This window comes from Peromyscus californicus, unplaced genomic scaffold (genome assembly GCF_007827085.1).
Source record: "Peromyscus californicus insignis strain IS unplaced genomic scaffold, ASM782708v3 Scaffold_4__1_contigs__length_199733344, whole genome shotgun sequence".
NCBI lineage: Eukaryota > Metazoa > Chordata > Mammalia > Rodentia > Cricetidae > Peromyscus > Peromyscus californicus.
The window spans coordinates 145,869,928-145,893,677 of NW_026294562.1; the positions used below are offsets into that span (position 1 = coordinate 145,869,928).

Consider the following 23,750-nt stretch of genomic DNA (forward strand, 5'->3'; position numbering starts at 1 on the left):
CCTTTGCCTCCCAGTACTGGGAATTAAAGGCATGCACCCCCACACCCAGCTTATGTGGTACTTTTAACTGGTACTCCTATAACTCAATAACAAAAAGACAAAGAATTCAACTCATTAAAAAAAAACTGGCAAAGGACATTTCTGTAAGATATACACAGATAACAGATAACAATGCATTTGTCATTAGTTGAAATGCAAACCAAAAATCACTAAGGAGCACTTCACACTCAGTAGATGAAGGCCTTAATCCCAAAGTGCAACAATAAAGCTGTCAAAGATCCACAGAAGTGGAGATTTGCATGTGGGGAGCCAGTGTGCAACTAACTCAGTGCAGGTCTGATGCACGAATCACTCAAAGTAGACACCCACATCCCTGGTCAGAAGTGAAACATTAATATTTATACATGGCAAGCCTAGTGCCCACACTCTGGAGGCAGGCAGGGAATCTCTGGGAGCATAGACTTCCAGGCCAAGCAGAGCTACATAGAGAATATCTTTTTTAAAAAGTATATGAAAAGAGCCAATTAACAGAGAAACTAGAAATCTCTCCCTACTAAGACTACCTGAAATAGGATATGTGCACAAAAGTTCTACACTGTAAGACTATCCCAACCTGCCCAGTACGGGTACCATTCATGCTCTTACATTCCCCAACATATGGCTCACTAGTGCTTCTTACAGCTCAAAAATACTTAATAAACTGTTTGGTTTCTCTCATCTGTATGTTCCTACTCTGATTTCTTGTTCTAGTATTAAACAACCTGGAAATACCAGTGGGTGCCCTCCAAAATCCAGTATCCACCTGTAACCTTACCAGATGACCCCAGTATTCTATTTCTTTTATAATCAAAAGAACCAGAAATAGGTATTCAAGAATTTATATACAAACATTCCTAGCAAAACTACTCACTAAAATAAAATGATAACTCAATTGCCCATCAATATATAAAAAAGTCATTAAAAAAATGAAATACTGCCGGGCGGTGGTGGCGCACGCCTTTAATCCCAGCACTCGGGAGGCAGAGCCAGGCGGATGGATCTCTGTGAGTTCAAGGCCAGCCTGGACTACCAAGTGAGTTCCAGGAAAGGCGCAAAGCTACACAGAAGAGACCCTGTCTCGAAAAACCAAAAAAAAAAAAAAAAAAGAAAGAAAGAAATACTGACATACACTAAAATCTAAATACAAAAGCCTATAAATTACATGACCGCACTTACATGAAATCCTCAAAAAAATGTAAATCCACTGAGGCAGAAAGCCGATTTGTGGTCACCAGGAACAGGAGGGTGGGCAAGAGTGATTGATAAACAGATGTAAGATTTGCACCTGAGGTTATGAAAATGTTCTAAAACAAGACAGCAGTAACAGCTGCTCAAAATGTGAATGTCCCCAATAGGAATGGTAGCCCACAACTTTAATCTCAGTACTCTGGAGGCAGAGGCAGGAGGATCTCTGTGAGTTTAAGACCAGCATGGAGAGCTCCAGGCTAGGCAAGGGTATATATATATTGAGATCCTGTCTTAAAAAACAAGGTCAAAGAGAAAAAATAAAGAAAAAAATGTTAAAGTCCCTAACATTGCTCAGTTACACTCAGCATAGTTAAAAGGCTAGCTTGTGTATGTGTGTGTGTGTGTAATTTGTTGTTGTTGTTAAGGAGAAAAGATAAAAGTCATGTTTTTCTAAAGGATCCAGAGCCAAAGCCAACATACCGATCAGCCTCAGCGCAGTCTGTGTGAGGGCCAGTGTGCCTGAGTTGAGCAAGAGGTCAAGATTGTTTGCACCATGCTGCAGGGTGAGCATGCTGAGCATCACCAGAAGAAATCGAGCTTGTGGGATGGTCCCCAGACTTGGTCCTGCCAGGTTCTCATTGGTAATGGTTTGTAGGGGGATAGGCTGAATACCTAAAAAACATTGACATTCATCTGAATTTCTCATTTATGGGTACAATGCACATCATTCAAAACACAGTGGAGTTTGGTTATTAATTACTTATTCATTTATGTAACTTTTTTTTAAAGTGGGTTTCCACATAGTGAGGTTAGGGCGGATCGATTTTATTTTACGATATCCTCACCATCTACATTCCACATACTGTTATCCTTGTCTTCAAGATATAGTACAAAAGGGAAAAATTCAGTTAGTATAGTGTTAAATTCTAGTACAATTTTCACCATTAGTAAAAGTGAACTCTGATATAACATCTGTGCTTAAAGAAGGAAGCTAAGCTTTTCCTAGGTATATTGTCTTCAAAAATTTAAATGGAGATCCCAGCAATCTCAAAGTAGTGAAAATTTAGAGTTAGAGGTGCTGGCACACACCTTTAATCACAGCACTCTGGAGGCAGATGCAGGTGGACCTCTGGGAGTTGGAAACCAACCCCATCTAAATTTTGAGTTTCAGGCCAGCAAAGGATACATAGTAAGACCCTGTCTCAAAAAACAAAGTGAAACAGAACAAAAAATTCCACAGAAATACCAATTTCAAAGTTTGGAGACAAAAATAAAGTGTGGGGATGAGCACCCCAAAGTGTGGCATTCCCAACTATACAATAAAACCCTGTAGTTAAAACTGTATATATATTCAGTATATTTTCTAAATATCTTTGGGCGTCTTTCATTTTACTACCATAAAACTAATCTTGCCATATCTCTACAGATGCTCAAATTATCTAGATTAGCATTAATGTGGGAAACTGGCACCTTAGAGTATATAGGGTGCAACACTAATAAAAATGTAGCTTGATTTATTTTATTAAAATATTTTGAGATTACGTTTTCTGCCAAATGTTCAAAGTTCTATTCTGAATCTAAAATAAAGCTAACAATAAATGATTACTGTTCTGACGTACAGTTTCCAAAAGGGAGAAGTGACTTGATGTCCATTTCCACATTATACACTCAAGATTAACAACAGGACATTGCTGCAGTCACAACCATTACCATATCATCAGTTTTACAAGAAGGACTTTCAATTATCATGTTTTCTTTAGCTCACCCAGCTCTTTAAATTTGGCGCTTGCATCCATCAGAACATATCGAATATTCTGGACTGCCCAAGCATACAGCTTGCCAAAAGTCACTTCCAGCAGCATCCGATTAAAAGGTGGGATCAAATCCACATCCTTTAAGCAGTCTGTAAGTGGTTCCCTTTCAAACAAAGAAACTAGAATTTGACTTGGAACATTGCCAGACTTTTAACTCCAAAAGAACAGCAGTGTGTTCCCAAGATTCCATACTTGAGAGAAATTTTATAAAGCTTTACCCTATATCAAGTCCTTCAGGAATAAGTCTTTGCCATCCACAAAACATAGCATACTGCACAGATGGAAGTAAGAAACTTTTGGCTGCCAGTTTCAAAATTGTATCTATCCCTTCCAGACGAACCTCTGCTCTCTCCAACTGAAAAACAGCAATATTTACAGTCAGTCCTCAATCTGACTCAATGCAAAGAATCGTGCCACAGAAAGTCTTACCTGTTTCAGTAGGCACTTCCTCATTTTTTCCACATCTACTGGCTCTTCCTTAAGGGCAAATTCAACAATAGTACTGAGAAGTGCAGACTGTGGGTAAAGGCCCTGCACATTCTGCTTTAACCATTTGTATTTATGAACTCCTGTAACTGTATTCAACAGTGGCTGCCATTTATCCTAACAAAAAAGAACAATGTGCACCATTAGTTTACCCTACTAACATGTACTCTAAAGTTCTTTGACTATAAACAATTAGTACTAATAGTTTTGTTATTTGTTCATTTTGTTACCACTAGGAATAGGACCCAGAAGTCTGCAACACAAGCTAGAAAAGCATCCTGTCACTGATATTTTAAATTGAATAACTTTTAAAAATATTAATAGCCTCAGGGACCAATAGTTTCTCAAACAAATAATGAAATGAATGAATGCTATATATATATAATGAATGAATGCTATATATATATAATGCAACACAGACCAAAAACAAAAGGAAACAGTCCTCCAGCAGTGTGACCAGACAGAACACTGTCAGCCAAGTCCACTAAGCAGCCTAGGGCCATGCTTCTAAAAGCAACACACGAAACTCACTAGCCTATAGGTGTTCAGGACAACTGCATGGCACCAGAGCTTCCTTGCTGTGTGCAGTGTTTCTATCACCCAATCTAAGAACCATAGGAAATACTTCACCTTGGGAGACTTCATGGAAATGGGTCTTTTGTCTACATTTATAGGACTATGAGGCAGAACACAAGCTTCTTCTAAATCACTTTCTTCATTTCCAATTTTTTCTTCACCATCAGTAGATTCTGGCTTCTTAGGAACTATATTTTAAAACATAAAAATCATTTATATAATTTTTAACTAAGAAATACTTTAATGTGCAAGAATGTATGGGTTGTAGGTTTTTTGGTTTTGGTTTTTTTTTTTGGGGGAGGGGGGTCAGCTTGACACAAGTTATCTGAGAAGAGGGAACCACAACTGAGAAAATGCCTCCCTAGGACTGGCCTGTGGGCAAGCCTGTGGGGCATTCTCTTAATTATTGATTGATGTGGGAGATCCCAGCCCATACCATCCCTGGGCAAGTGGTCCCGGGTCTGTAAAAAAGCAGTCTGGGCAAGTCAGTAAGCAGTACTCTTCTATGGCCTGTTGCAGTTCCTATCTCCATGTTCCTGCTTGGAGTTCCAGCCCTGATGTCCATCAGGGATGAAATGTGACCCGAGAGTTGTAAGATGAAATAAACCCTTTCCTCCCGACTTTCTTATGCTCATAGTGTGGTATCACAGCAACAGAAAGACAAAGAAGGATGGATATTTTCTTCAAAAGAGTACAGAATGACACTGTCAACTGTAATGCTGAAAGGACAAAAGTAAAAACTATCACAATGAGTATCCTATGACCTCTAGAAACAATACTCTGGCATACCATGTCAGGGACAGGAGTGGAACACTGTTACAGAGAGGAGCCCTGAAGAATTGGGAGCCTGGGATCAGCAAGCCTCTAGAGACTAAAGAGCAAAGGGGAGAGCTGGGCCGTGCTGCCACATGCTTTTAGTCTCAGCACTTGGGAGGCAAAGGCAGGTGAATCTCAACGGGTTTGAGATCAGCCTAGTCTACAGACTTGAGTTCCAAGACAGCCAGGGCTACACAGAAAAACAGACAAGAAAGAAAAAAAGAAAGAAGAAAAAAGAAAAACCCAAACACCACCCCCCCCAAACTGTTGTGGAATATTATTTTAAGGTGTGTTACTTTTGCTAATGTTGCATTTGTTTAACTCTGTGAAGCTGTGTTACTGTGCCTGTGTAAAACACCCGATGGTCTAATAAAGAACTGGCCAATAGCAAGGCAGGAGAAAGGATAGGCGGGGCTGGCAGGCAGAGAGAATATATAGAAGGAGAAAACTGGGAGGAGAGAATTATCTAGTAGCTAGAGAAGGAGGAGGACTCCCGGGGCAAGCCACGCAGCTACCCAGCAAGCCATGGAGAACTAAGCAGGTCCCCACAGGATCCCACTGGGAGAAGACCCTGGAAGCTGTGCCCGACTGGCTCTCAGCTTCCTCCCACATACGTTCCCCTTTGGAATACTCTTCTGGGTCCTTTTGCAGAGATGAATTTTAACTGTGAGCATAAGAGTATATTATCAACTCTGACAATGCACTGCATACACAGCTCAACACCAGTGTCCTTAGTCATTTCTTCAGGTTAATCTCCTTTCAAGTGAGTTGGGATAAAAAGGAAAAGGGAAGAAAGCAATGAAAGGAAGGGAGAGAGAAAAGAAAAAAGGAGAGGGGGAGAGAAAGGGGAAGGGAAGAAAAGTGGGAGAGGTTAATAGAGGAGAAGTAGGCAGAAGGGAAAGAGGAAAGGAGGAAAGAAAGCAGATGGAACAGGGAGAGGAAGGAAAACATCACCCCGTAAATCTAGACACCCACAACAAGTAGCTCAGGGTCCAAAGATATGACGTAACCAAGTTCTGAGACAGGCCTGAGATCTGGCTATAATCCCACTTTCCATAGTGTCAGTACTTGTGGTCAACTGGGGTCCAAAAATCTTTGTCTTTGTCTTGAGTCTGTGAGGAATGAATGACTATCTCCAGATAAGCTCACTAGATTCAACTGCTATAATTACTCTGCTTTAATTACAGTTCATCTCATACAGGGCCCAATTTGTTGTGCTTGGTACTACCTGCAGTTTTGAGCCCCCACTGAAGGTCTTAGAGTGTACCACCCAAAGATAGAAACTATTTTACTCAATACTTCAACACAACAACAAAACAATTTCTTAGAAAAATGTCAACATCAAATCATAAGATGAAATGTTCCAATATATCTCATTACCAGGAAGACATTATAAATTTTTTAAAACTCTTTCCTTATCAACTTACTAAAATAATCAGGACTTCTGCATTCAATCACAAATACACATAAATACTATGACAATACATGGAAATGCCACAGGCAAGGACCAGTACCAAATAACTTCCCTCTGAAGTCAGACTCAGCCAAAGGCAAGAAAGTATATACACCGTAACAATATATTCTGGCTTTTTACATTATTACCTCTCTTTTTCCTTCTTTCTCGAATGATCTTCTGAGCTATCCTCCTCCAACGGGGTAATGAGCCTAACAGCTTAAACTTAGACATTATAGAGAGGTCACTGCAAACAGCAGGCCTCAATTCATTGAAGAGAAATCTCAAACGCTCAATGACAGGAGCACACACCTCCTTGTAGGAACGTCCCTGTTCTTGATGAGTCTGCAAAGTTAAATAGGGAAATTGATGTAACAACAAGTACTCTGGCAACTGTCTACACAACACAGAAAAATACTAAAATCCATTCACCTTAATGAGTGAGCATTTTGCTTGGTAGACAACTCTACAAACATCCACCACAGATTTAGGCAATGTTCTGTGCTTTACTTGCTCAATACCAAGAGTACCTACATGAACTAAAGATAATGCCACATGACCTGTAAAAGACATTTTCGGAAAGGGTAAGGTAGGAATTAATATATATTCCATGCCATTTGAAAGGTCTACAATGTAGTTAAAACACATGGATACTGAGCTCTATACCTAAATCTTCATGTTTTAGGAGGCAGCATAATAGCAGACGGCCAACCTCTTCCACAGGATGCTCAGGAGGAAATGTGATTGGTGTAGTCAAGTGGCACTGTCTACAGTACCTTTCAATTTGACACAGAAAGTCCTGCAAGAAGAAGGGTCAGAATTAACCTAAGAGTCACCAAGAAATCTTCACAAACCCAACATGGCACAGCATCTACCTAACTTTTTGCCACAAGTGATCTGTATCGTACTTGTATGGAAACAATCAATTATCACTTCAAAACCAAATCTCCAAATACCAAACAAAGCTGTGCTGTTTGAAGATTATAGAATGCTGAGTAAGAAATATCTAACTCACCTTCACATTGTGGTCCTGGATGTTATTGTCAGCGATGGCTTGCAGGAATGCCTGAGAATGATCACCCAGGGCCCATCTGTGAGAACACAGTCGAGATTTGCTGATGGGTGTGCCGCCAGGAGAGCTACAGTGGTCCTCATCTTTCTCTTCATTGTAGCTGTAGTGAATCTGGCTGGTCTGTAGACCCCCAGAGAAAATTGATGACTGCAGCCACTCTAGAAAACATATTAAGTATTCATTAAAGAGAAACTGGCTCTTCAGAAATAAATACATACATACACACACACACACTGAACTGAATTCTCAGTTTCAAGAAGGAAAATCAGCATCATTCATACTAACATACTTAAAACTCTATATTAGCGATGTGAGTAAAAGTAATACTTTCTAATTGCCCAATATACCTTAACTATGGTATGATGATTAGTTTGAACTGTCAACTTGACACAATGTAAAATCACTTGAGAAGAGACTCTCCATAAGGAACTGTCTAGATCAGACATGTTGTGGAATATTATTTTAACTAGGCAAAGATGTATTACATTTGTTTATGCTGCAGAATATTACTTTGACTGTGTGAAGATGTATTACTTTTGTTTATGCTGCATTTGTTTAATTATGCAAAGATGTTACATTTGTTTCACCTTGCCTGCCTAAGGCACCTGATTGGTCTAATAGAGAACTGAACAGCCAATAGCTAGGCAGGGGAAAGGATAGGTGGAGCTGGCAGGCAGAGAGAATAGACAGGAGGAGAAATCTAGGCTCAGGAGAGAAAGAGGAACAAGAGGAGGAGGAGGAGGAAGACAGAGCGAGGGAAGCACCCAGAGCAAGAAGCCAGGCATCCGCCAGCCAGCTAGACATGAGAAGCAGTCAAAGTAAAATATATGGAAACAAGGAAAGTAAAAAGCCCCAAGGCTGGGGGCTGGAGAGATGGCTCAGAGGTTAAGAGCACTGCTTGCTCTTCCAAAGGTCCTGAGTTCAATTCCCAGCAACCACATGGTGGCTCACAACCATCTGTAATGAGATCTGGTGCCCTCTTCTGGCCTGCAGGGATATGTGCAGATGGAAAACTGTATACATAAAAAATAAATAAAATCTTTAAAAAAAAAAAATGGTTAAAAAAAAAAAAGCCCCAAGGCAAAAGGCAGATAAAGAAAAACAGGTTAAGTTAAAAGAGCTAGCCAGAAACAAACCTAAGCTAGTCCAGGCATTCAAAACTATTAGTAAGTCTCCATGTCATGATTTGGGAGCTGGTTGGTGGCCCAAAAGAAAAGGCCTGGTACACAGATGGACCCTGTGAACTTTTGTGGCAGATTGCCTTGACTGCATCCACTGACCTGGGAAACACCTAAGCTCACTGAGTGATATCATTCTCAGGATTTGGGTCCTGGACTGTGTAAAATGGAAATAGTGAGGTGAGTAGTAAGCATGAATGTATTCATGTTCTCTCTGCTTTCGACGGTGCAAGTGACTAGCTGCTTAAAGTTCCTGTCTTGACTGTCCCACAATGATGGACTGTAACCTGCAACAGTAAGCCAAACAAACCCTTTCTCCCCTTAAAGCTATTGTATGCCAAGGTGTTTTATCAGAGCAACAGGAACAGAACTAAAAAGCCTAACACTAGAACCCAGGGCAGGTTTCACAAGTACTGTTTGGAGACAGTTTGACTGTGTCCCCAAAGGATTCTTACATTGGGAGCTTGGTCCCCAATATTTTGATGTTAAGATGTGATGAAATCTGTAAGATGTGGGGCCCAGTGGAAGGTCCTCAGAGGTAGGTTACTGTGGCTGTGCCCATGGAATAAATAGGTATAGTGACTACAGGACCCTGATTAGTTCTAGAGAGAACAATTACTACAAAAGCCTGAACTTCATTCTTAAATCACACTCTGGCTTTCTGTGTTATCAAGTGATCTCATTCACCATGGGTAATGTAGCCAAATGGGCCTGCCAGTCATGCTATTTCTTATGGTAACAAAAAATTAACACACCACCTGAAAACTCAGAAACAGACATTCACACGTGAAAGCAGCAAAAGCTTCCTTACACAGCTAAGCACTCAACTCCAGTAGTAATAAGGAAGACAGCAGAGGCATATCAAGGGCATGAAGGTGGAAGATCACCACTATGCTAAAGGAAGAAGAAGTGACAGCTAAGCATTCTGGGTTCTACAAAAAGACAAAGATACTGTGCATGCAGTCAAGAAAACAGTATGCATGAAAGGTTTCTACAAAGAACACCTTTAATATAAACTGTTTATAAAACTAAAGAAATAAGATAGCACTTTAACAAACAACCCATGATCATTAAAAAGAGAACATCTTAGAGATGGGAAAGCAATGGACTGGAAAGGAGAGCTGTGTGTACTGTATTTGAGACACAGGATCAGGCAGATCTAACAGGAATATACCTTTTGTTGTGGTTATTAGGAGTATTAAGTGTAGGTGCTTATGCCTCATTGGAGGAAACCTCACTAGAAAATTACTGGTATGCACATCACTTCAGGTTTTCACTGAGGATTTGGGAATGTATTCAGTGTTCTTAGTGGATACTTAGATTTGAAGTACTTGGGAACTTTCACAAATAGCTACATCAATTCTTTTAAAACACAAGAGTTGATCTGATCCTAATCACTTCGCTCTATGGAAAACATAAGCACCTTTTATCCCCAGAGGCAAGCTTCTGACCTGGCACTGGGTCGGGCCGCACCTACCAGGGTGCACAGTGCCTTCCATTCCTTCAACCCATTCCTTCCATTCCTAGCTCCTCCTTTGCTCATTTATGTGAAACTCATCCTCCACCGGTATAAGTCTCAAGAAGGAATACAAATAGTAGTCTACTTCACAGGCAGCTTAGCAGACTTGGAGACCATCTTGTCTTCTCTAGATATCCACTCTAATAAGCAGCTGAAGGTCCCTGACCTCTTCGACAGTGCCCTTCCTATTATGTGCTTCTATCCAGAGTGCAGCACCATAAATCTGGTTAACAAAAAGTAAAACTGTTCTTACTGGCACATTCAACCTCCACAGGAGACAATGGTGTGCTCATTGCTAAATAGGAAGCATGTAATCCAAGAAGCAGGCCCAGGTTTCTCTCTGTGTCAATCAGAGGTGAAGACAAACTTCCCAGATCTGGTATGGTAACAACTTCTTGATCAGGCTAAAAAGATTGTGAGTTAAGAAAACAAAGTTAATTAAAAATGTAACACCAAAAAGACCAGCTGCTTATGTGTGTAAGATCTACTGCCATGATGAGGACAAGAAGGTGCTACAAACATTTGTTACTACATCCTGTAATAAGTTCACATTAGAGCACCCAATTAACAGCGTATAACACACTAGAGAACAGACAGGAGAAAACAAACAACAGCTCTAGGGCATGAAACGGGAGAAGTATCATTAAATGACAGAACTAGGATACGCCCTTAAAGAATCAAATAGATATTTCAAAATGGCTGTGCACTGTGTTTCAGGAAAGTACATTGACTCACTGAATGCACAGGAACAGTGAGATCGATGAGAACAGTGAACATACAGCAGTATCATCACAGAGCAGGGAGCTGTGACCACATGTGGTCAGGAAATCAGTAATTCTGGGTGAAAAAAATCAAACTTTCCAGTCACCTCAGATAACGCATGAAGTTCATTTTCCTTTCATAAAATGCCTTAAGCCTCATTTATGGCATGTGTTGACTTTTGTTACCTCCTGATGTCTGGAAGGTCAATCCAAATATATAAACCCCAATATTCACGAATTTGCAACAAAGACGTGTTTCTTTCTGAAGAATTACAGTTCTTTCACTTTTTTCTAGGACAGTAAGCCATTCTAAAGTTTTATGTAGTTGACAAACTATAAGGCCAAAGTTTAATGTCTTTTTTTGTGAAACATTTCTCTATTTCTGACAAAACATTAACTTTTCAAGACTTACATATAATAAATATTAACATACAAAAAATAAACTCACCAAAACTATCCTGCAACATAATCATTTTATGTCCAAATATTAGGATAACAAGGTTAAAAAGTCATCCCATAACTGGCACAATCTTGCCTATCACTAAAAACAGGCCCACAGCCTCACCTCCAAATATTGGCCAACACAGAACGCATGCATAGATTCCTGTGTGTCTTCAAACTGCAAAGCCGCTTCCAAAGCTACCACTGGATCTTCCCCTGCAAACTGAGCTGAAACAAGAAGGGAAACAGCAGTATGAGTTCAATACAATTGTTCAGACGGCTCTAGTAGAGACACAGCAGACAGGAAGTGCGTCTGGTTCAACTACGAAGTGTGACTGGCTGGCATGGTAGAATCTGCCACTCTCACAGGCTTGCCTGGGCCAATTCAGAATAAGTTCTAAAAAGTACTAGAAAATAAAAATGCCAGCCTGGTCTACAGAGAGAGTTCCAGGACAGTCAGAGCTATTACACAGAGAAATCCTGTCTCAAAAAAACAAACGAATAAATAAATAAATAAATAAATAAATAAATAAATAAATAAATAAATAAATAAATAAATAAATAAATAAATAAGATGTAGGCTGGGCATGGTGGCACTGGCCTTTGATCCCAGTACTCTATAGGCACAGGCAAGCAGATCTCTGAGTTCAAGATCAGACTGGCAGCCTGGTCTACAGAGCTTTCTCCAAGATAGCAACCTTGTCTCTCAAAAAAAACAAAAACACGATGGTGAAAAATTTTTCAACTTGAGTCCAGATTTCTTGTGAAGACAAAACCAAAGTCACAGATACATTTTGTTAAATTTTGTTATACCTGGAGATAATGTAAGAATTCATTTGTAAGCTGAGGACTCTACTTAAAATAACACATACACTTTTTAACTATGAAATAAAAAGTGAGGCCTTACCAAGAATACTATTTCCTGTCAATGACTGTGTTTGGAAGTCCTTTATATCATATACTTTTCCATCAATTACAGTCCAGAAACCGCCATCTTTATTGTGGTTCTCCAAATCAGCTTTGCGTATCAGTGTCACTTCCTCATTATTTCTACAGTTCTGGCCAGTGAAAAATGACTCTGTAAAAACAGAAACCAAACATCAGTCAACAGATTAATAGTAGCTATGGTTCTAAATGCTGAATGTAATACAATAAAACTTTTACAATATAAAAAGAAAGAAAATTTGAATAGGCAAAGTATGGTAGTTTGAATGTAATTGGCCCCCATAATCTCATAGGAAGTGGCACTATTAGGAGGTGTGGCTTTGCTGGAATGGGTATGGCCTTGTTGGAGAAAGTGTGTCACTGTGGGGATGGGCTTTGAGGTTTCCCATGCTCAGGATATACCCCAGTGTCTGAAACCATTTCCTATTGCCTGCAAGATGTAGGACTCTCAGCTATTCTTCCAGTACCACATCTACCTGCACACTACCATGCTCCTCACCATGATGATAATGAACTGAACCTCTGAAACTGTAAGCCATCACCTCCATTAAATGTTTTCCTCCATAAGAGTTGTCATGGTGTCTCTTCAAAGCAATAAAAACCCTAAGACAGAAAGGGTTTTTTGGATTTTTTTTGCATGTTTATGGTATATTGTGTGCATGTCTGCACATATATATGTTCACATGTATGTGGGCACACATCTGTAAGTGTGAATATACCTATGTGTGCATAGGTGTGAGAAAGCCAGAGGTGGATGCATGTTGTCTTCTTAGATCACACTCCACCAAATTCATTATTCATTGTTGAATCTGAAGCAAGCTGATTTGGCTATTTTAACTAGCCAGCTTGCCCAGAGGATCCCACATCCACCACCAAGAAATTGGAATTTCACTAGGCATTCTTTAGTTTTTGAGTTTTGTTTTTGAGATAGGGACTCACTATCACTTTATAGCCCTTGGCTGGCCTGGAACTCAATATGCAAATAAAGCTGGCCTTGAACCCACAGAGATCTCTGTATTCCAAGTACTGGGATTAGAGGCATGCACCATCACACCTGGCTACCACTGGGCTTTTTATCTGGCAACCCACAGTTACTGGGAGGAGCATTATATATGTATTTAGGAAGCTTATAAAATAACATATTTCCATATGGCTTTTTAAAACACCCTTAGTGTTAAGTTACACATGACAAGGGCTCAGTGGATAAAGGCAATTGCCACACGAGCCAGACACCTGAGTTCAAACCCCAGAACCTGCACAAACGTAGACAGAGAGAACTAACTCCACAGAGTTATCCTCTGACTGCCATGCTCATGCTGTGGTACGCATGCACCACCACCACTCAACATAACCATGCGCACACACAATAATAATGAAAGCATTTTTTAAAAACAGTATCAAGAAAAAAAGATTTAAAATAAGTAAAATATTGATCAAATTTAATGCCCTTGATAAAATTTAGCAGAGAAAACAAAATAAGCGACATTTAGTTCACTCTGAAATAAAAATAGATAAATGGAGCCGGGCGGTGGTAGCGCACACCTTTAATCCCAGCACTCGGGAGGCAGAGCCAGGCGGATCTCTGTGAGTTCAAGGCCAGCCTGGGCTACCAAGTGAGTTCCAGGAGAGGCGTAAAGCTACACAGAGAAACCCTGTCTCGAAAAACCAAAAAAAAAAAAAAAAAAAAAAAAAAAAAAAAAAAATAGATAAATGGGACTGAACTAAGTATTAACTGTATTCAAAATAAATTTTCTGAAAATGTAAAAACTTGATTTGACATACAAGGCGATTCTCTTTAGACTTCTGTCAGCTTTGGGTGAAGCCTGTGATGTAAAAGGGAAAGGGGAACAATCTCAGGCAGCAAGAGCTTTCAGGAAAGCTGAACCGCAACTATGGCTAATTCCCAGCCCAGGAAACCAGAACCACACAGAGCACAGTGCCTTAGCCTCAGCTTCAAAAATTCCATAGCTCAAAACCTAGAGAAGTCAGAGTTTTGTTTCAACTTGCTGCATACTACAGACAGTGACTACAAAGACAAACTCAACTGAATGCAGAATTCCCTGTTCACTGATGTCAAACAGCCTGAGTAACTTCAGGGAGTCAGCCTTATCAACTGTCTCCTGGGCTGCACTATACCTATAGTAACTTCTAGAAATACCACCCAGGAAAGGGCTTTCAAAAACTTTCTAAATTTCAGAATTAACTCCTGAAAGAAAAACTTCTCTCTTAAATGTAACCTACATCTCTTCTTATTTGGATTACATTCTATTCCCATTTATATGGCCATCGGTGAAAATGGAAGTAATTAGACTTCCTTTTTCAAGTTACAGTAGACAAAGAAAACTTTCCTAAGCAAAAGTGCTTTCAGTTAAGATGGCATACCCAGCCGGGCGGTGGTGGTGCATGCCTTTAATCCCAGCACTCGGGAGGCAGAGGCAGACGGATCTCTGTGAGTTCGAGGCCAGCCTGGTCTACAAAGCAAGTTCCAGGAAGGCACAAAGCTACACAAACAAACCCTGTCTCGGGAAAAAAAAAAAAAAAAGATGGCATACCCATTATTCCAGGCCAGGCCAACTCTTCATGATCGTCCCGCTCCTTTCCCGGTGCCAAGTGGTTGAAACGATCCAGATGCTCCAGGAGACCTCCAAGCAGCGGTATTGCTCCAGCCTCTTGCATGAGACTAGCATTTTTACTGAGCAGAAGCACTATAGAGACCACTAGCTCTGGAAGGAGTACACCTATATTTAGACAAAAAAAAAGTCAGTAAGATTTTTAGAGTGTGGGTTGGGGCTGCAGACATACCTAGCATGTAGAGGCCTGAGTTCAATGATACAAAACCAGAATTTATAACCTTGCTTTATGTTTAGGTTCTAAGTCACAAAATAAGGATGCTTGTCTGTTAGCATATTTCTTCATTTTTTTTTTTTTTTTTGTATTTTTTTTTTTTGAAACAGGGTTTCTCTGTGTAGCCCTTGGCTATCCTAGAACTCCCTCTGTAGACCTGGATGGCCTAAAACTTACAGAGATTCACCTGCCTCTACCTCCTGAGTTATGGGATTAAAGGTGTACACCATACCACCTGGCTATAATACTGTTTTCTTAAAGAGAACAAACAGTACAGTTATAAGACTGAACTCTCTAGGCAACAAAAATATTTTTCAAAACACAGACTTATTTTACCTATGGATGATTTACTTAAAAAAGTATATGCTTGGCAACATTCTTACCATCTGAAAATAAGCCCTAAAAAAGAATGCTCTAATAATCTCACAAAATTAGCACATGATTCTGAAAGCAGAATTAATTTTTATGCAGTCAAAAGGAAATTAAATACTAACCATTCATCTCATTACATTTCCATTTGTATTGTAAGATTGCAATTCCAGCTTACTTAACAAAAAGGGAGAGGGAGAGAGAGAAGGGAAAAAACAAGGGGACTAGAAAATGAAGAGTGAACACACAGTTTTATCAGCAAAGGATACAACATAGCTTTTACCAGTCTCCTAAACTAACATATGAGTCAACATATGTCCAGTCAAAGTACAAGAAAGGCCAACAAACAACCAAACAAAGAAACAAAGAAATGCAGGAAAGGTACCTGTGAAGTCCCCTTCCATTACGCAGGCGACCTCTGCGAAGTGCTGCCAGCTGGTAGAAGCAATGCTAGCTGCCACAGGCAGTATATCTCCAATGTGTGTGCAGAGAAGGGCTGTATACTTTTTCAGCAAAGAACCAACACCCATGAGCTCAGGACCTTAAAGGAAGATTTAGAAAATTGCATTTTCACTACTAAAAATTTACTCTGATGATTGAATTGTTCTACTATTTCACTTCCAAGAAGAGATCATTTACCTATTTTCCTAAATAAGAACTTATTTACCCTCAGCCTTTGGCTCTTTTATATCATCTACTAAAGGGATAATGAATTTCATTACATGCCTGGTAATCTTAAGAATTTAAATGTTTAGACAAGTAAGTAAAATGATAGTGCCTCCACTGCTGGAGGGATGGTTCATGGTTAAAAGTAGTTGTTGTTCCTGCAATTTACAACCTGCAAGTTATGGCGGATCCATAACTCCAGTTCCAGGGATCTGATGCCCTCTTCTGACCTCTGTGAGCACCATGTATACAAGTGCTGCACACACATACATGCAAACAAAAGATTCATATACACAAAATGAATTTTTATAAATAAATCTTTAAAAAGTTATTAATATAAATATATACACTCCAAAAAGTAGATTAAAAATGTAGCTTCCAAAATTGGTGTATTTAATATGAGAGCTACATCTGGATATACAGAATGGACAAATTAAAACAAAACAAAAACAAAATTTAAAAGCTCCAAATGTACAAGACACTTTATGTTTTTAAAAAACTTACTGGAAATATCTGAGATCTGATCAGTATTTTCTCCTGGATAAAGTTTACTGATGAGCAAGCGCTGAAAGCGCAGTAACAGATCCAATGAAGCAGATCTCTCACAACTATGCTGCTCAAAGTCCAGACACGACGAAATACGGCGAGCAACATCTTTCAATCTGGCTACAGTCTGAGAAGCAATGTTTCTAAGTAGGGGAAGAGAGAGCAAAAAACTAAAATTTCCTGTTAAAAAGCCAAGGAAAGAACTTGACATGAACTACTTATCAGAAGCATAGACCATATGTAAGTTACCCAACCCATATGTGTGAGGCGGATCTGCAGCAAGCACACCCTCATTCCAAACTGAGCAGATGTCAAAGATCTAATAAAGCCCCTAGCTTTACCAATTTGCTCCTACAGAGCATCAAACAATGACACAAAATTAGAGCAGATCTTGCTCAAAAGGGAAAAGTCCTATTTAAAAAAAAAAAAAAAACCTTTGAAAGCAAAAAACTGTTCTATTATTTTCTCCAGAGGAGTACTTCAAATATAAATGCCATTTGTTCTAAAAGTCAAGATGCTCCACATCACTACACCGCCTTTGCAAGTATGCTTTGAGCATCTGCTCAAGGATGGCACTGAGCTGTGGCACATGGGGATCCTTTGAGCAGAGATTATAGGAGGGAATACTAATGAGTATAAATTGCCCCTGGTTAGAAAAACAGATGTTCAAACACCGCACCAAGGAATAGCAATCACTGTGCACTGTGACTTGAGCCCTCAGCATGGGAAGGAAGGAAGAAAGGAAGGAAGGAAGGAAGGAAGGGAGGGAGGGAGGGAGGGAGGGAGGGAGGGAGGGAGGGAGGGAGGGAGGGAGGGAGGGAGGAAGGAAGGAAGGAAGGAAGGAAGGAAGTCATGAGATTCTGTCACTATAAAGTAGTGGAGGTTCCTGTTCTATGACCAAATACAAAGGAACAAGGGTAAAAATAACAAGGGCAGAAGTAGAGAGGGGCATCAGAACCATGCTGCTAGATTCTGCAACAAGGACTCATGAATTTTGGGAGAGGGGAAAAAAGGGGATATCTACATAAGCAAGGGGTAACTGAGGTCAGCATGAAATCTGTTTAGGGGTACAGGGAACACCAGATGGGATACTTGCCAAGTAACCATAGTCCCTGCCCCAAGTGAGCCAGGACTGATCTCTGGTTCAGAAAACAAAAAGGAAGGAATAGGTTAATGAAGGAAAACATAGAGAAAGACAAGAGCCAAACTCAGGCCTGGTTCCAAGGCTGACACTATCCCAGCAGCTCCAGGCAGGAATATATGTAAGCTACCAACATCTACCATAATCCCCACAAGACCAGCCTGGAAACCTATGCACATCAGAAAAGATCAAGGGCTCCACTTCTATTTTTAAATAATAATATTTTTATTTATTCTTTGAGAATTTCAACACTATGTCTTGGGGGGCTTCTCAATTCCTACAGTAATAACAGATAGTTGAGAATAAGTATTAATAGCTTCTATCGTGGGGTCAGTACCATAAAACTGAGCACTGTGAATGAAGATAGGACAGTTAGAAAAAAAATGAGTGGCTGGGGCTCCTACAGTAATTTAACTTACACTGAAAGGCTTCCTCAGTTGTAGGCCCTCACCCTGATCACACATTACAATGAGCACATAGTAAGGCCCCACTTCCTCCCCTGTCAAACGCACTACCTGGTAACTATCCCTGACAACATTACAACAGAAGAAATTGGTCTAGAATCTGGCACTTAAGGTACATCTTGGTGGGGTGGGGCTGGCAAGATGGTTGCCAGCACCCATGGGTGATCTGAGGCCTGTGGATTCCATGTCCACCTGCCCTGCATTCACGTTCACATACCTACACATCAGCACACACATACGTACATAATTTAAAATAATAAAAATAAATATTTTATAAAATGATACATCTTAAGGAGCAAATGGTATAAAAATTTTAACTGGGGGATGGAGAGATGGCTCAGTGGTTAAGAGCACTGACTGCTCTTCCAGAAGACTTGGGTTCAATTCCCAGCACCCACATGGCAGCTCACAACTGTCCGTAACTCCAGTTCCAGAGGACCTGGCATTCTCAGGTGTAAAACACCAATGCACATAAAATTAAAATAAAGTTTTAAAAACTTTAACTTATTTCCTTATTATAAAGTTCAGATCTATAATCAGAATATGTAATAGGGTTCACTACTTACAAAAACATAAGAACTCTTTTCTTTTCACACGTACATAATATTCTGTAGCACCTTGCTAGCATAATCACTCTGAAACCTGTTCCTGATTACTTTTGGCAAGGATCAATTTCATCAACCTACATTTCTAAGGAGTAAATGACAGGAAATGTTTCTAAGTTCTCTTACATCTTTAGACTATTTTGTAAAAACTGAAATAACCAAGTCAACGTAATATCTTCTGATCATTATTTGAAGAATAAAATTGTCTATTCATGCAAAAAAAGACACATTATATATGTTTATCTTAACAGCCTAGGTTATAGGTGTTCTACTAATGAAAGGCTGTGGATTCTCTGACTGATTTCCAAAGAGTCTGTGAGGCAAAACAGGTATAACTCCGTGGCACACATGTGCCATAGGGATAAAAACACACTCACTGAAGAGGAAGAAACCTTGTAAGGATGGCACAGAGCAAGAGAAACAGCACCTATATGCAATTTAGTCACGCGAATAAAAGAAAAAATAAACACACAAAATTTAACATATTTACCCCATGCTACAGTTTTGGGAGGCAGGCCCCAAAAGCCCAGATAATAAAAGCATGGTCCTCCGCTGGGCACTAGTCGGAGGTGGTAGAATCTTGAAGTAGTAGGACTCAGTAGGAAGAACTTTGGTCACTGGGAATTTTGGTCACCTCAAAAGGGATATTGGGAGTCCTCCCTTCCTATGTTTCTATTTTCTTCCAAGCCGCCATGAGATGAGCAGCTTTGCTCTGTCACACACTCCTACCAAGATGCATCGCAGTCCCAAAGGCAACAGAACCAACTTACCATGGAGTAAAACCTATGTAATCATGAGCCAAAATAAATCCTTTCTCACAGTGACACAAAGCCAACGCATTCAAATACTTTGAAAATTTTACCATTTCAATATGAACCCAGTATAGACAAAAACTACTGGTGTGTGTTTGTGTGTTTTTATTTACTCTTTGAGTGTTGGAGACTGAAACCATCATGTATGCTAGGCAAGCACTCTACCACTGAGCCCACCCCCAGCCCTACAGCCCTTTCTATTGGTTTTTAATTTCTAAAGTTTCTAAAAGCAGTGTTAACTAAAATTGATAATAACAACTAGTTTAAAAACTTAATCACCAAAATTACACCACTCATCTACTGAAGAGATCAGGCACCCTACCCTACAACTACTGCAAACAGGTAGACAGAGCTGCTGCCACTACCAGTCCCCTGTGCTATGGGCAACTGCCTAGGCCAGTCCACTAGAGCTCTACTTTCTTTGTGGCTATAAAATACAATCTAGGAAGCCAGGTGGTGGTGGCACACACCTACAATCCCAGCACTCAGAGGGCAGAGGCTGGCAGATCTCTGTGAGTTCAAGTCCAGCCTGGTCTACAAAGCAAGTCCCAGGAAAGCCAGAGCTATTATACAGAGAAACCCTGCCTCAAAAAAAAAAAAAAAAAACAATCAAGGCATGTTAGGAAGGAAGACGCAGCGAGATTTGAAAGTTCAGGGCCACACTTAACTACACAGGAAATTCAAGACCAAGCTGGTTATACGAATCTATCTCCTTGCCTCTTCTCCCAAAATTGAAAACATAATAAACAAAGGGCCTAAATTCACAGAGAGCAGAACGTGACCATTTCATTTTCTAATAAATTCTTTTCCCAAGTCACACTGACTTTTTGCTTTTTGAATTATCTTTGTTATCCAACTATGTCTGACTTTGGTCCTTCTCAAGTTAACTTCTGATGACAGTTTGAATTCACTTTATTCTTACTACTTCTAAAAATGACTTTCCAAAGAACCATTCACTATTCTTTTAAGTTCTTGATTTAAGTTAAAAGTTGTCTTAAAAGTAACATATATATTATTTTACATACATATAAAACTATGATATAGAATTCTGTAATAGTACAATGAGGTTTTAAGAAGTAACCTTGTCATAATTGTTATAATTTGCATTTCCTTGCTTATTAATGGGCATAAGAATATTGTTCTGTCTCCTGACACTCCAGCTGTTCTGTAAGTCTTACAAAGCTCTTCGTTTCTTCATATTCTCTCTTCTTACCCATGCTTAAGAACCTTCTCTTCATTCTAAAGTCTATCTGAGGCAATCTTCAGGGTAAGTCTTCAATAGCTAAACACATTCTTGACGCTTCAGTATTAGATTTCACTAAATAGTGTTCAAAACAGAAACTGCTTACAAAAATAACACAGCTAATGCTATTTACCTAAGAAGCTGTTGTATGAGTTGAACTAGAGGCAAACACTGTTTGCCAGACGATTCATAGATCCCAGTATTAATTAGGTCTTTATCCAGAGGAGTCCTACTTCTATGGAACGTTGAGGCATTGGCTTCTTGTTCATCAATTTCTTTTTCCTTCTGTGCTTCTTTTTTGGCTTCTATATCCTATAATTCATAAAATACATAGTAGTGAACAGTGACCTCATTAGCACCACAGCAGTCCTAGCTTCAGATGCTGATGCACACAACTGACACCTGCCTGCATATCTGGTCAGAAACCCCACCTCTTACTTGCTATGGTTTTAAATACATTATTCTCCTATGGAGTCACCTGTTGATCCTATGAGATCACCTGTTGATCAGCCTGGCTCTTCAGTCACTATTAAGTGACTGAAATATTTCTTTCTTTCTGTTTTGTTTTGAGGTTTGTTTGTTGTTGTTGGGTTTGTTTGTTTGTTTGTTTGTTTGTTTGTTTTATGTGTATGAGGGTTTTTCCTGCATGTGTGTCTGGGCAACATGTGCCTAGTGACAGCAGAGGCCAGAAGATAGCATCAGATGCACTAGAACTTAGGTTAAATGACTGTGAGCCATCATGTGAGTGCTGGGAATCAAACTGAGGTCCTCTGGAGAGCAGCAGCCAGTATGTACTGCCAAGTTGTCTCTCCAGTCCCAAGTCACTGAAACATTTGCTACCAGTTCTAACAAATACTGAGTGTAAGCTGACTCATACAGTCTGCATTTTTAAGGTCAGGAAAAAAGCTGCAGCTCTCACACAGCTGGTTCAAATGTAGGGAACAGAGCCCCTCTGGGGAAAATGTAAGCATATACGCATCCTAGAACTCAGCAAATGCCACCCCAAAGCGTTCAGTTACCAGAAAAACACATTCTCAAGGGATTATCACTCATCACGTTCTCATCTGATCCTTAATGAACTTAATGATCCTAATGATCAGAATAGACTTATCAAAAACAACCAAACATCCTTCAACAGGGAATTAAATAAACAAATAGTGTTACAACTATTCAACTGAGTATGTTTCAATAATAAAAAACCATGAAATAATTCCCAATAATAAAAACAAAGTAGTAACACAAACAATGATGTGGATGAATACCAAAACCATCAACTGAGGTACAAGAAGAGGTACCAGTACCCACTATCTAATTCGACTTACATGACATTCAAATCTAGAGGCAGAGTATCAAGAATGCAAAGGGACATAAGAAGGATCTTCCTGGTTAAAGAAGTAATCTATGTGATGGGACTATCTACCAAATTCCCTGAAGCAGACACTTAAGATGAGATCATTTTATCACAAATAATACTTCAAACACTTTTAAATCAGTAAAACCAAAGAGTTTTAAATTTTAAAGATTTGTATGTAACTAAAAGTTTTGAATTTTGGGTTCTTCAATGATTATGGTCACGAGTTCTACATATTACGAGTATACAGTTTTCAATCTCAACTCTACACTCAGTGAAATCACTCATCAGCTCCTATGCACTCCTAGGGCCATACCTGGATTTCTGCAGTAATGGCTGCGTTTAAAGCTGACTCTAATCCTCCATCAGCCATCAAGCTGCCAACTAAAAGATCAATCATGAATCGACGGCCTGGACTTATGTTCACTTCATTGCCTGAAACTGAACAAAGAAGGTTTTGTTTTTGTTTAGTTTAATGTTTGTTTTTGCCAATTTGAGTAAAAGTGCCATCTCCTCCTCCCCGTTAAATCTCAAACCCTGGGACAAGTGGCTGAGGTGCCTATTTAATATATCAGAGATTGTGGAAGCCAAGTTCTCCTAGCATCCTTCAACCTCTCCTTTTACAAGGTCCTCTTGGCTTACATATCCCGCCTCCTACCCTGAACTCTCCAGCCTAGGAGGCTGGGCTGCTCTTCCTTATATAATCCAACCATTTTGGTTACCTACCCCTTTTGTAGATAACCTACAAAAACACTTTTTTTTTTTTTTTTTGCCCTCTTGGCTGATGCACCTGGTTCCTCTCTCTCCCTCTCCTTTCCCCTCCCCTATCTCCTCACATGGCTCAGGGTCATGAACTCTGGTGATGCTCTCCCACATATCTACAATAAACCTTCTCCTCCACCATACCTAGGAGCAGTCATGTCCTTTCTTTTCCTTTTTATTTCTTTTTTTCATTCACTCCCTACATTCCTATTTATGCCCCATTCTGCACCTCACAAAAGCTCACCTGTGCAGGGTAAAAGTGCTGAGAGTGCCCTGGCCCTCTCCTCAGCTGTAGGCAGCAGCACAGACCAGCCACTCTGCAGCACAGCCTGGGCAGCTGACTGCACAGTGCTCAGCACCCCTGCACTGCTGGCCAGGGTAACCACAGTCTGCTTCAGGCTGTTCAGGAGCACACTGCCCAGACCTAAACCAAGGAATTCCGGGTCAACCTGGTGACTAATGGCAGCATGCAACTATAAAAAGGAAAAGAAAATTATTTAGAACACCCAAAAGCAAATGTAGTTTTCCAGATTCTAATAAAAAAGACTGAATAAAACTTAATTTGAAATGTTATTTATATAAACAAAATTAACTCTCAGTGAAGGTTAAATATCCCTTATCCAAAATGCTTAGATGTTTCAGATTTTGGAATATTTTCA

The 23,750-nt window shown here is 39.8% G+C and overlaps 1 protein-coding gene across 4 annotated transcripts in view; it reads right to left on the minus strand.

Annotated features, from left to right (window-relative positions):
• Window positions 1-23,750, minus strand: part of Herc2 (HECT and RLD domain containing E3 ubiquitin protein ligase 2) — a 173,911-nt gene that overhangs the window by 92,703 nt on the left and 57,458 nt on the right. For all 4 annotated transcript variants that reach the window (XM_052713854.1, XM_052713856.1, XM_052713853.1 and 1 more), the window contains exons 18-35: window positions 23,336-23,564; window positions 22,646-22,770; window positions 21,112-21,290; window positions 16,672-16,856; window positions 15,887-16,042; window positions 14,841-15,026; window positions 12,251-12,421; window positions 11,468-11,571; window positions 10,395-10,545; window positions 7,388-7,602; window positions 7,039-7,171; window positions 6,805-6,932; window positions 6,522-6,717; window positions 4,158-4,291; window positions 3,471-3,644; window positions 3,260-3,396; window positions 2,993-3,144; window positions 1,708-1,899 (exon numbers count right to left, since the gene is read on the minus strand). In XM_052713854.1, the coding sequence (XP_052569814.1) occupies window positions 1,708-1,899; window positions 2,993-3,144; window positions 3,260-3,396; window positions 3,471-3,644; window positions 4,158-4,291; window positions 6,522-6,717; window positions 6,805-6,932; window positions 7,039-7,171; window positions 7,388-7,602; window positions 10,395-10,545; window positions 11,468-11,571; window positions 12,251-12,421; window positions 14,841-15,026; window positions 15,887-16,042; window positions 16,672-16,856; window positions 21,112-21,290; window positions 22,646-22,770; window positions 23,336-23,564 (2,947 nt within the window). The remainder of the gene's footprint in view (window positions 1-1,707; window positions 1,900-2,992; window positions 3,145-3,259; window positions 3,397-3,470; window positions 3,645-4,157; window positions 4,292-6,521; window positions 6,718-6,804; window positions 6,933-7,038; window positions 7,172-7,387; window positions 7,603-10,394; window positions 10,546-11,467; window positions 11,572-12,250; window positions 12,422-14,840; window positions 15,027-15,886; window positions 16,043-16,671; window positions 16,857-21,111; window positions 21,291-22,645; window positions 22,771-23,335; window positions 23,565-23,750) is intronic.